At 39.9% G+C, this 11,297-nt stretch overlaps 2 protein-coding genes and 1 non-coding gene across 3 annotated transcripts; 2 read left to right on the top strand and 1 right to left on the bottom strand.

Moving 5' to 3' along the window:
- Nucleotides 1-21: 21 nt before the first annotated feature.
- On the bottom strand, nucleotides 22-77 carry LOC138584821 (U7 small nuclear RNA). The gene has a single exon (XR_011305469.1). It is a non-coding gene; the product is annotated as a U7 small nuclear RNA (small nuclear RNA).
- Nucleotides 78-2,264: 2,187 nt separating this feature from the next.
- Nucleotides 2,265-6,380, top strand: tpi1b (triosephosphate isomerase 1b). The gene is made up of 7 exons (XM_069656226.1): nucleotides 2,265-2,472; nucleotides 4,477-4,600; nucleotides 4,789-4,873; nucleotides 5,014-5,146; nucleotides 5,290-5,375; nucleotides 5,463-5,550; nucleotides 5,638-6,380. The coding sequence occupies exons 1-7, from the start codon at nucleotides 2,364-2,366 to the stop codon at nucleotides 5,754-5,756; spliced, it is 744 nt and encodes a 247-aa protein (XP_069512327.1). The 5' UTR covers nucleotides 2,265-2,363; the 3' UTR covers nucleotides 5,757-6,380.
- Nucleotides 6,381-8,058: 1,678 nt separating this feature from the next.
- On the top strand, nucleotides 8,059-9,283 carry LOC138584727 (adult enhancer factor 1-like). Its single transcript, XM_069657028.1, has 2 exons — nucleotides 8,059-8,285; nucleotides 8,392-9,283. Exons 1-2 carry the CDS (start codon nucleotides 8,123-8,125, stop codon nucleotides 9,054-9,056), a joined length of 828 nt encoding a protein of 275 aa, XP_069513129.1. The 5' UTR covers nucleotides 8,059-8,122; the 3' UTR covers nucleotides 9,057-9,283.
- The last annotated feature ends 2,014 nt before the right edge of the window (nucleotides 9,284-11,297 follow it).

Below are 11,297 nucleotides of genomic sequence, written 5' to 3'. Positions count from 1 at the left end.
GATTTCGTTTGAACATCATTGTGGGGCTTCTCATTAAGAGAAACCTACTAGACAAATAACTAAAGAGCAAATTATTCCTGACGCGCTGCAGGGTGATAGGCAATATTAGTACGCTACGTGTGTACCCTGTCATTGTGGTGTCATTTTGTTAGATAGTTCTGAATACAAAATATCACTGATTTTGAAGAAATTAATTACATATTTACGATAAATTTCACTTCAAATTTCTCATAAAACAGCTGTATCAGTGCAAGAACGGCATTTGTTCGGCCGCAGTGCATGCTGGGTATGCAAACCCTGATGAATATTCTCCAATCAGAAAGCTCCAGTTTAGACCTGAATCAAGAGGGGTGGGTCATGCATCATGTCTGCCAATCAAGCGGTCTGTCGTCATAGCTTCGGCCTCTCTGCCACAAATCACATGGATAAAACCAAAGACTGTATATATATATATATATATATATATATCTTTTTATATAGTCTATGGATCTAACCAGTGACTGCGTACTCTGTCCGTACTGCGCAAAGACTGTATATTGGCACTGCGTAACAAATCAGTGATACTTCGATAAAGTGTTTTGTGTAAAGTTTTTGGCACTACAAATACCTACTGCTGAAGTTATTGCTATGTATCAAAGATTAGGGTCACTGTTATTAGTAGGTCAAACAGTTTTATATTATTTTTGTATTTTAGCATATATTAATCACGATAAAATAATGATGATCACATATTTAAATTTTTGTTGCAGGGTGAAGCCCAGCAAAAAATATTATATAATATATATAATTTTTATATTTTGCACTTGATAGATATAATTAATTGTAGTGGCTTTTGTATGAAATGATCACAAAAGAGGCTTACAACAAGAAGAATGGTAATTTAATCTGAGCAAAAACCTGAACAAGCAGGAAACAGTTTTATTGCAGTGATCTGACTGGTAAATTGACAATTGAAAAAATGGAGTCGTTGAAGCTGGAAAGATCATGGTCCCTGGTGTTTGTCCTGTCTTTGTCTTTTCCCTGCTCCCAGAAACCTGAGATTCATTTAAAGCATTAACAAGCAAAAACAAGTCACTAGATTCATTTTTCAAGCACAAGAACTTGCTTCAATGCTGCCTTCAGCAGCTATTAAATATATATTCAAAATCAACAGGGCACAGGACTGGGGTACTTAAACAAATGTATTTTGATTGGAAAAATTTGATTTTAAACTGGTAACAAAGAAGTTGCTTTAGCAGCAATCTGTGGCCATGTCAACAACTGATCATAAAGTCAAAACATTGGGGATTTGGCTTACAAATCTTTCAAAAAAGAAAAGTATTTCGCAACATTTTTCCAATTTTTATCTGAATGGGTTTTCAAGAAGCTAAAATGTGCGGGCAGAACAAGAACCCAAGTCCGAAATGTATTAACCTTATTAGGCTCAAACATCCTATTAATATATGTTGTTTTCTTCTATTTGTGTCATCATTTACTGTGCTATAGAGCCACAATGTACAGAATAGCATCTGTAAGAACCACTAGAAGCACTAGTGAAGAAGAAGAAGAAGAAGCCGCCTACATTTACCCAAATACTGTACTTAAGTACAATTTGTAAGTACTCTAAGTATTGTTTTTTTTTTCGACTTCAGTTTAACTACACTTTAGTGGGATTGATTTTATTTTTGTATTCTATTTGATCAATTTAGTTACTTTGCAGATTCAGATTAATCCTAAAATGGAATACACAAATGAATGTATTTGTATAGGTTAAGTTAAAATAAGACAAATCCCAGGGGAGACATTTCATTAGCTACCCAGAATTATACAAAATAATCAAAATCAGCTCCACCTTCACCAGCTGCAATATTAACATAATTGACAATTTTAATAAATTAATAATTCATTATTCTGATACAGCCCATACTCCAAGATGAATTTCCAACTTTTACCTTAGTACTTTAAGGTAACTTGGAAACTGATTCTTTTGAACTTTCACTGACAATTTGAATGTCTGACTTTGACTTGTTAAGAAGTGTTTCTACATTGTGGTAATTCTACTTTAATTTCAGCTGAAGGTTTTTGCCTCAAGGCCCTGCTCTAACAGGTAACCCTTGTTTGTGACAAAGTTTCACACAGTGCACCTGAACGCATCATGACATTTGCTCTGCCCCTTCCTCAAATGAAACGGGAAGACGCGTTTGCGGGCGTGCCGCCATAAACCAATGAAGCCGAGAGAGAGGAGGGGTTAAATTTCTATGTTAATAAATAGTCTGAGCTGCTTCTTCACGTCCGCTCTCTTACCCTAGACAAGGTGGACCCTGGTGGGCTGTCGGTACCGTTTTAATTCCTAGCTGAAATAATAAGAAAAAAAAACCGCAATCATGAGCAGGAAATTCTTCGTCGGTGGAAACTGGAAGATGAACGGCGACAAGAAAAGCCTCGGGGAGCTCATCCAGACCATGAACGGAGCCACGGTGGACTCCAATGTCGGTATGAGAATTTTCAACCGTTACACCAAACCTCCTTTTGAGAATGTGAATTTGTCGTTTGTTTAACCGTTATCATGCACCAGTGTGAGTGACTGTAACTCCTAGTCTTTGTTTCCTCTTTTCATGTCACAGCCGTCATTCAATAAATCAATGGCATCAAAAGCATCAACCAACTACATCTACTTTTTTTTATCCTCCATTAACGTTACATTTAGAGCGAGCTCTTGGTTTTCCATTGTTTTAGCTCGCTAACACCCAGATGCAGCCGGACACAAGTGCATGAATACGGGTGACAGGTTTTCCGTAATGTCGGTTATGGTGGTGGGTGTGCGTTTGCAGCGGCACGTAGTCCAGGAGCCAGCTCTGCCTCTGCTGTCTGTGAAAGTACACGATGCATTCACTGATGCTCGTTAATAACTCCTCTTTCATCTGCTAACTAATGAGGAGTACAGTAGCCTTTTGTTAGCTTCCTTTGCAAGTTATTATTAGAGATGCAGTGGGACAACTAGGCCAAAGAAAACACTGTTTAATGGGGGTTCCAGTTGTTGTTTTTTGTTGTACTCTCTTCTACGATTTTCCAGGATGACATGAATGCAGCAGCAGTAGACGTTTGTCCTGTTGCTGCCTGCTTCCCGCAGAGAAACTTGCTACGGCTGCTGCTTCTTTATAAGGAAGTCGTTTTTCATTCAGTGCATTTTATTCTGCTGGAAATTTACACAAACAGGGCGATGTTGAATGTGTCTAGGCCTGCTTTTGCTGTCATCAAGCCAGTTGTTCTTCTCCGTGCTGCAAGTGTTATGCAACTGTTGTGTGTGAGTATATCCTTCAAAGGTCTGAACTGTCACTGTTCACACTAGCCTTGGACCTTGCTCCATTAATGGATCCACCCTCTTACAGTGTTTTCAGACTGTTCCCACTGGCGTTTCCCCCTGGAGCTTTAAAGTCAAAGTTCAGCTGTTTTACTTCCCAGACGGATTTCCTTCACATCTTGGCTATTTAAACTTTTTTATTTGACCTTTTGAACTCCAAGTCCCTTGACTTTTCTCTGACCCCTGCAGAATGCAGCCATGTAGGTGCCCTTTAGGAGGCTGAACTCAGACCTTTAATGCAGGGAGGCTTGACTGTGGCCGGGAAGAAATGACCTTTACCAAACCAATAATAACAGGAGGTGTTTAATATAGACTCTGGTAACCCCAAGATATAGTTACATTTTGAATGTCAGTGTCTTCTACTGTACTCTGCTTGAACCAGGCAGACTGTACTGTGCTGCTGACTTCATGTTTACATCCATTTCAAAGAAGTACACCATGACAAGCGAGTTTCTTAACACAAGTTATTAATTGTGTAGAAGTACAGAAGTATATTGATATATTAGTTAAGGAGTAAGAATCAGGTGCTTACGCTCTTGATTTTACTGCTGCTATGACTTTATGTGATGTGGACTCCTGTTTAAAAGCATCAGAAAACACAAGATGCCTACCTTTCATTGTTACTTTTTACTAAACTGAAGACCTGTCAGCAAATTTAAGATCGATGCCAGTTTCCACTCCTGTGTTTTGAATTTTGTAGAGGTTGATCTGTGCGTTTACTTTTGGATTTGTTTTGTTAGAGGCATTAAGCATTATATTTTAACAGGCCCGGCTGATTCTGTATGTCTTTTTAATCCTCAAGGAGCTGAAATGCTGCGGGCTAGTTGTCCAGGCAGATATAGACACGCCACATATTAAAGTTTAATTTTTTTCTGAGTTAGATCATCTAGAAATTGTTGGTACCGTTTTGGTTGTCTCTTTTTATCATAAAGGCTACATTACTGTTAGTGATGCAGTTGTTTCATATCATCCATTATGAAGAAGGAATACATCTTGTTTACTAATTAATATAAATGTAAAACTATTGCCACATCACTGATATTAAGTCCATTGGTGAAAATTATCTTGATTTATTAATATCTCTTAGTCTGAATACACAAATAGCATAATCTTTTTTTCTCCATCTCTGCTCACAGAGGTCGTGTGCGGTGCCCCAGCCATCTACCTGGACTTTGCCAGGACCAAGCTGGACGCCAAGTTCGGCGTGGCAGCTCAGAACTGCTACAAAGTTCCCAAGGGTGCCTTCACTGGGGAGATCAGGTGCGTCATGTGACCCTTTGACTAAAGTAACATCAGTTTCTTTTAAGAGCAAATAAAAATGGATAAATGGTACTGGAAGAATCCTGGTTATTAGGTTGTAAAATCTTGCTAATACTGCACATCTCTCTCTTTAAAAGGAGCAGATGAGATTATTTAGTGTTTATTGTTTGAATATTATCTGCCTTCAGCCCTGCGATGATCAAGGACTGCGGTGTGAACTGGGTGATCCTGGGACACTCTGAGAGGCGCCACGTCTTCGGAGAGAGCGATGAGGTAATTATTAAAGGTTTTATCATTGTTGTTATCATGCTAAGTGCTAAATGTTAAGAGCTGTCCTTTATAGAAAACACAAAAAGGAGACTTCATCCCTGTGTGTACTCTGTGATTACATGCTTGTGTTGTGTTTGTGTTAGCTCATCGGCCAGAAGACTGCCCACGCTCTGGAGAGTGGTCTTGGTGTCATCGCCTGCATCGGTGAGAAGCTGGACGAGAGAGAGGGCGGCATCACCGAGAAGGTCGTCTATGCTCAGACCAAGGTCATCGCAGGTACATGACTCTGTGGTTTTATATGGGCAGGAGAGAGAGTAGATGTTGACACATTTCAGGAACAGTTTGTGCAACCAGAGTGTGTGACAATCAGAAAACTTGTGCAACTAAAGTCTTATCACACGTCTTTGTCTCTTTCTCAGACAATGTAAAGGACTGGAGCAAGGTCGTGCTTGCTTACGAGCCTGTGTGGGCCATTGGCACCGGCAAGACTGCTTCCCCACTGCAGGTAAACACGAGAAACCGCTGAAAATGATTGCTACAATCTCTTTTTTAAAACTAATCTTAATGCAAATGTTTCCTCTCTGAAATCCAGGCTCAGGAAGTTCATGAAAAACTGAGGAAGTGGCTGAAGACTAACGTGTCTGAGGCTGTAGCTAACTCTGTCAGGATCATCTACGGAGGTCAGTCAGTTGGAGGAGACAAAGTTTGAGTGTAACATTTAGTTTTCTCACTTGACCGTTTCCTCATGAACCTGTTCTTCCTCTCAGGCTCTGTGACCGGTGGTACCTGCAAAGAGCTCGCCTCCCAGAATGACGTTGACGGTTTCCTCGTGGGCGGAGCCTCCCTCAAGCCCGAGTTTATCGAGATCATCAACGCCAAGGCATAAAAAGGAAACCTGGGAAGCTGCAGTGAAACCAAGTCCAGATTAGAGGCCAGCTCCATTCAGACGATCCAGTTCCATCATCCATAACTCTCAGCACTTAGTCCTCTTCCCCTTATTATTCAAAGTATTCGTGTAATGACGTCATTCCCTCCTCTTCCTTTATTTTTTTGTGGTATATTTGACATGAAAAGAAAGGGACAGGTTGACACATGCACTGTACTGCACTGAAAAAAAAAGAGTCAAGTCAAGTCAACTGAGAATAGCCCGTGTACGTACTAACTTCCACACCAAGTGCTCAAGCTGTAAAGACTGATAACTACACCTTGAGGTGGACGGCCAGTCCACGCCTTTACTTGAAAAGTTTACGAACTTTTTTCTGTAAACAGTGTCACAGCTCTTGTCAATCAGATTTATTTGTCTTTTTAATATTTGTGTCTCTTTTGTGCAATTATGATGTTCTGTGGCTTTTCCCTCCCTGTAGACGTGCATAATCCGCTCTCTCTCTCATTGGCTGTTTGGCTGAGAGGGGAGTGTCCACTACATGCTAATCATATTGTGTCATGGCCGATGTAGGTAGCAGGTTGGGAAGGCTGTAAGGTAACATTATAATAAACGGTTTAGAGGCTGTTTGAGTGTGTTGACTCTTGTTTGTTATTATTATTATTATTATTATTATTGTTATCCCATGAATATCAAAATAAACGTCCATAATGCATATATATATTACAGGATAATTGGGTGTATATCATTACTCTTCGGGCTGCTGTGAGATCGTAATCCCAGTGGTATTCTCAGGATGGCAGGGAGAGAGTGTCTCATTACAGGAGTGAACTCCTGTTAAGACAATGCCATGCAGAGAAGCATACAGCAGCTATTTTTATCCCAGACTAAAACAGACACAGCAGAGAGAGATTCGTGTATCAGGGGAAAACTGTAGCTTTGCCAAGACAAATTTGCATAGTGACAAACTTACTCTAGTACATGTTAATACGTGTTCTTTATATTTCAAATAATCATTTAACTAGACAAAGGCTGGTAGCAGTCATTTCTTGTGTGAATGGGCCTAAAGTTGCAGAGGAGATTTTGAATCATGAATTTTATATTTCTGTTGCAATCTGCATGCTAGCTTTAGCAAACAGTTGGTTTTAACCAAATATTTGCCTGCCTCAGAGTCTTTTCTTTCTTTATATTCTCTCTTTGTTGCAACAGCCACATGACTGAACCACACACAGTGACCACAGTGCTGTAGGTATGTGCAGGAGGAGGACAAAATGTCAAGAATACTGTTATAATATGGTGTAATTCAATAAAATGTTCCTTTTAGAATGTAAACAGCATTAATCTGATATAATATTGTACAGAGTAAACACAGGTGCATAGTCCTAAAAAGACTTAAATATTTTTTCTAAAGCATGTTGTATATTTCCACATCATTGCCCTCCTCATTCTTGCACTATTGTCTTTGGCAGGGTTATAGATACTAGTTTAATGTTTAGTGTAGGCGTGTACATATAAGTTACAATTTTAACTTTAAATGTTAAAGTGTACAAAGAGAGTAAAGTTAAACCAGAGTCAAATTCCTTGTATGTGTACATACCTGGCCAATAAAGCTGATTCTGATTCTGACTTGTGCAGGCCCAGGATTGCAAGGTTAGGCAGAGACATAAGTACGAATACACACTAGATTTAATCATACTAGGTCCCTCTACGGACAAAAAATGTGAGAACCACCCTGGGGCAGTCACCATTTCAGTTTGGTAAATGTGATTTTTCTGGCACAAAATGCCAAAAACAGATCTTAAAAACTTAAATTAATTACCATCCTGACAACCTGGGGACTTCAGGCATGAGATGTTCCCTGACCTGTTTGCCCAGATTGTATTCTTGCATTTAAGTGATTTAGTTTGTAAACTGGAATCTCACTGGACTGGACTGTTTTACCCCGAAGTATATAAACCTAAAATTTTGAGTTAAGACTGGTTGCAACCAAATAAAAATTAAACTTTGGACTTGAGGATCCTCATTTATTTACATTGGCCCATTAATGAATGAATTAATCGTTTTTGAGGCTTATCATGTTATTCTTTGAGAGTAAACTCATAATTTGTAAGTGCATGCACTGTATGATTACTGTTGTATTATTTCGCCCCCTTCCTCTGCAGCCTCGATAGCATAGCCTAAGTATAGCGGTCTTGCATTTCCACTCCGCTCCAGCAGGGGGCGGTAGTTCTTCACATCGAACCCATAGCGTGGCCCTCTCGCTCATGTCCGTGTTTACAAGCGAAGCGTGACGTTCAGGGACTCGTATGAATACGTTTCCTAACGTAAGGTCAACTAAAAGCAATTAATTTTACTGAAAAACGTCCAAAATGCTGTCACTGAAAGCTTTTCTCACCGACAGACTTTCGGCAGCGGCGGGGGAGATATTTGAAGCTGTTGAAAGGACAATAGCCGAGTACAAAGAGGAGATTTTTCGGTCTAAAGATTTAGAAATCAGTCGTCTGAGGATGCAGCTGAAGCTTCTCAAGTCAGGTTTGTTTGATGGAATCTGCTTGAAACCAAACCTTGCAACCAACTTTGCATTATCTTTTAGGTAAATTGCATGATTTTGATGTTATGATTTGTGTTATACCTGCAGAGCCCAGGCTGGAGAGATGCCTCGGAGCACAGCTGCAGCAGCACACCCAACACCACCACCACCATCCTCCTCCTCCCCCTCCACAGCACAATCAGTCAGTCTCTGCAGTGGAGGCTCCCGAGTCCCAGCCCTGTGAGGACGACGATGAGGGCAGCAGCATGGAGCAGGAGCACCCAGAGCTCTCACAGGTGAAGAAGGAGTATCAGAAAAGCCACAGGGATTTCTGGATGGGCCAAGACGCAGCAGAGCAGCTTGAAAGCCTCGAATCAGACATTAAAGACTTCATTTCATCTCCTTCCAGTCTGAGAAATAGTCTGCAGGACCCCATTTTACCTTTCCACTCCAACCACCACCACAACAACAACAGCAGTAGCAGTGGAGAGGAGGGCAAAGACAAGCCCTATTGCTGCTCTGTCTGTGAGAAGCGCTTCAGTAACTGCTCCCACCTCGCAGCTCACATCAGGACACACACAGGAGAGAGGCCGTACATATGTGAAATATGCAGAAAGACTTTTATCACAACAAGCGCTCTGAACAGACACCAGACGATCCACACTGAGGGGAAACACTTTGTCTGTAATTATTGTGGGAAGTCTTTTAAATGGATGGAGTCTCTGGGCAGGCACATGCGAAGTGTGCACAAGAGAGAGAATGTGCCTGAATGAATGTTAAAAGTACACTGACTTCCCAAAGATTCTTGTTTTTACTGTATGTTGTTTGTTATTTAAGAATAAATAGGTGCAAACAAAGTATTTAATGTATGTTTTCTGTGGGCGGTTTTTGTTGGCAACTGAGCATGGACCTCATTAAGCCTTGTGTACATAGAAATTAGCTCAATAAATATGTGTAAAAATAAATTCTCAGATGTAGAATTTTATCTGGAAAATGTATTCTCACAAAATTAAATCTTTTTACCCTTAATACTGAGTGTTTATTTTTGTGGAATTTATTCTACTCTGCTGCAGGAACGTATAAAAGTTGTAAAGTCCTCCAGTAGGTGGCAGTACCAGCATCTCATTCATAATTTCCCATCTATCAGTATTTGGCAGTGTTCAGATTGTAGTGTGTATTGTCCTGGGCATGTTCTACTTTCTGGAAGACACAGCAGATCTCAGCGTTTTTACAGTCAAAATATTAAAAGACAACAATGAGGGTAACTAATAATCCCTTTGGTGGTAAGTAACACTTGAGCACTCAGCTTATAAATAGGTTTTTTAGTCCAGTAGTTTTCTGCTGCGTATACTTACACTTACATTACTAGCTACGATAAGGATTCACATTATTAAAAAATATGAGCCTTGCCTGAACCCCATCGCTCACCTTTCAAATGATCTTGAACGCTGCCTTTTCACCCAGCAGTGTCCAACGTAATGATGCAGCTGTGGCAGAATGGGAGCAAATCCCTGCAGCCAGGTTAAAAACGTATTGTGGGAAGCATTTATTAGCATTAGCATATTAAAGGGATATGTTCATGAAACGTGGGCCTATTTTTAAAATGTCCCCATGCATTCTGCTTAACAGGCAGAAGACATATACGATTTTGCTCTGTCTCACACAAGAAATTACAAACATTTTAAAGACAAAGGAATTGGCCCTTTCATTTTGTTGTCATTATGAAGCCATTAATTAGATTAAGATGGGATCTTTAATGCAAGGAACTGTGAGTCACCTGTTGGCCAGGGCGTTTGTATGCAGCAGCAGAAGTGGCAGAGATTAATGTTTTTTGTTCTAAATGGTGAATACAACCCTTACAAGGTCTCATTTACAGTTGAACGTATAAAAGCTTGGTTTATATCTACATTAGAAACCCTTTTTAATCTACACGATACAAGGTTCAATGTGGTTGTAAGTTCAAGGAGCCAATTCACCAATTCAATAATCTTTTTCAGTTCAAACATTTCTTCAGGGGGTTAGCCAGCTTGGTTAAAAAGGTTCTTGAGATACTGATAATTACTGCGATGTATGGCCAGTGCCTGACACTTCATTCATGTCTCATAATGAAGAATATCTTATTGAAATGGATTATTATTGCAGGGTGCACTCACTTATTGGAGAGAGATTTCCTGAGAGCTCTCATGTACCTGCAGCTGCTCTGTGCAGTAAACCACTTACAACAAGTGTGCAGAGTGGACAATTAAAATGATGACACAATATCTCTTCGAAAATGAAAATCTGGATTAAAATCAAGCTGAATTATGTTGCTTGAAATCGCGTGGGGAAAGGGGAGGCCTGGAGCGTTGCTCTGTACACAGGTTTAAAAGGAGAGGTTATGTAGGGAGGGGGGTTATAGGCAACAATAATTATTTAAGTGTCCCCACAGTTGAGATGACCTTATAGTCAAATTTAACAACCCAGTCTGCATCTTCTCTGTAGAAAGCCTCTGAGATGGGTTTGACACTGATTCTACAAGAGAGCAATGTGCACCCCATTAACTCAGTGGCCAGAGAGCTCCCTCCTTCTTTGTGTCCAATAAAGGGGAAAACAATGTTTCAGGTATGCAAGGAACTAAATGTATTTGCAGAAACACCCAACAATCTTGTGAAAAAATGAATGCTTTCCATAAATAATGGCACAGAGGATGTATTCCTGCATTTTCGAACAGTGTGAAGCACACTTTAGGGTTTTTGTTATTACTTTTGTTATACTATACCAATTGCTTTTGCAGTTTTGAATAGCATGTTGAAAATAATGCAGTACTTGTGCATGTTTATTTGGGTAAACGCCATCTTTGGCCAACAATTTAGATTTGATGTTGCTTGCGTGACTTTAGCATCAACTCTTGAACACTGACATTTTTACAACACAGATTAAACAGGCCTTGATTAAATGAGAGCGTGTGCTACTTTTATCATGATATAATAAAAGCAGGGTGTTGATCTGTGGCCTTGTTTATTTAATTCATACTA

This window comes from Semicossyphus pulcher, unplaced genomic scaffold (assembly GCF_022749685.1).
Source record: "Semicossyphus pulcher isolate SPU_LCO1_2020_fin unplaced genomic scaffold, fSemPul1.0.p SCAF_9, whole genome shotgun sequence".
Taxonomy (NCBI): domain Eukaryota; kingdom Metazoa; phylum Chordata; class Actinopteri; order Labriformes; family Labridae; genus Semicossyphus; species Semicossyphus pulcher.
This window is presented reverse-complemented; position numbering and strand designations above follow the sequence as displayed.

Excerpts from the sequence above, each read along its gene's own strand:
- LOC138584727 (XM_069657028.1), top strand. The coding sequence starts at position 8,123 with ATGCTGTCACTGAAAGCTTTTCTCACCGACAGACTTTCGGCAGCGGCG. Across the intron at positions 8,286-8,391 it reads GCTGAAGCTTCTCAAGTCAG|AGCCCAGGCTGGAGAGATGC; the intron begins GTTTGTTTGATG and ends TTATACCTGCAG.
- tpi1b (XM_069656226.1), top strand. The coding sequence starts at position 2,364 with ATGAGCAGGAAATTCTTCGTCGGTGGAAACTGGAAGATGAACGGCGAC. Across the intron at positions 2,473-4,476 it reads CACGGTGGACTCCAATGTCG|AGGTCGTGTGCGGTGCCCCA; the intron begins GTATGAGAATTT and ends CTCTGCTCACAG. Across the intron at positions 5,551-5,637 it reads TGTCAGGATCATCTACGGAG|GCTCTGTGACCGGTGGTACC; the intron begins GTCAGTCAGTTG and ends TCTTCCTCTCAG.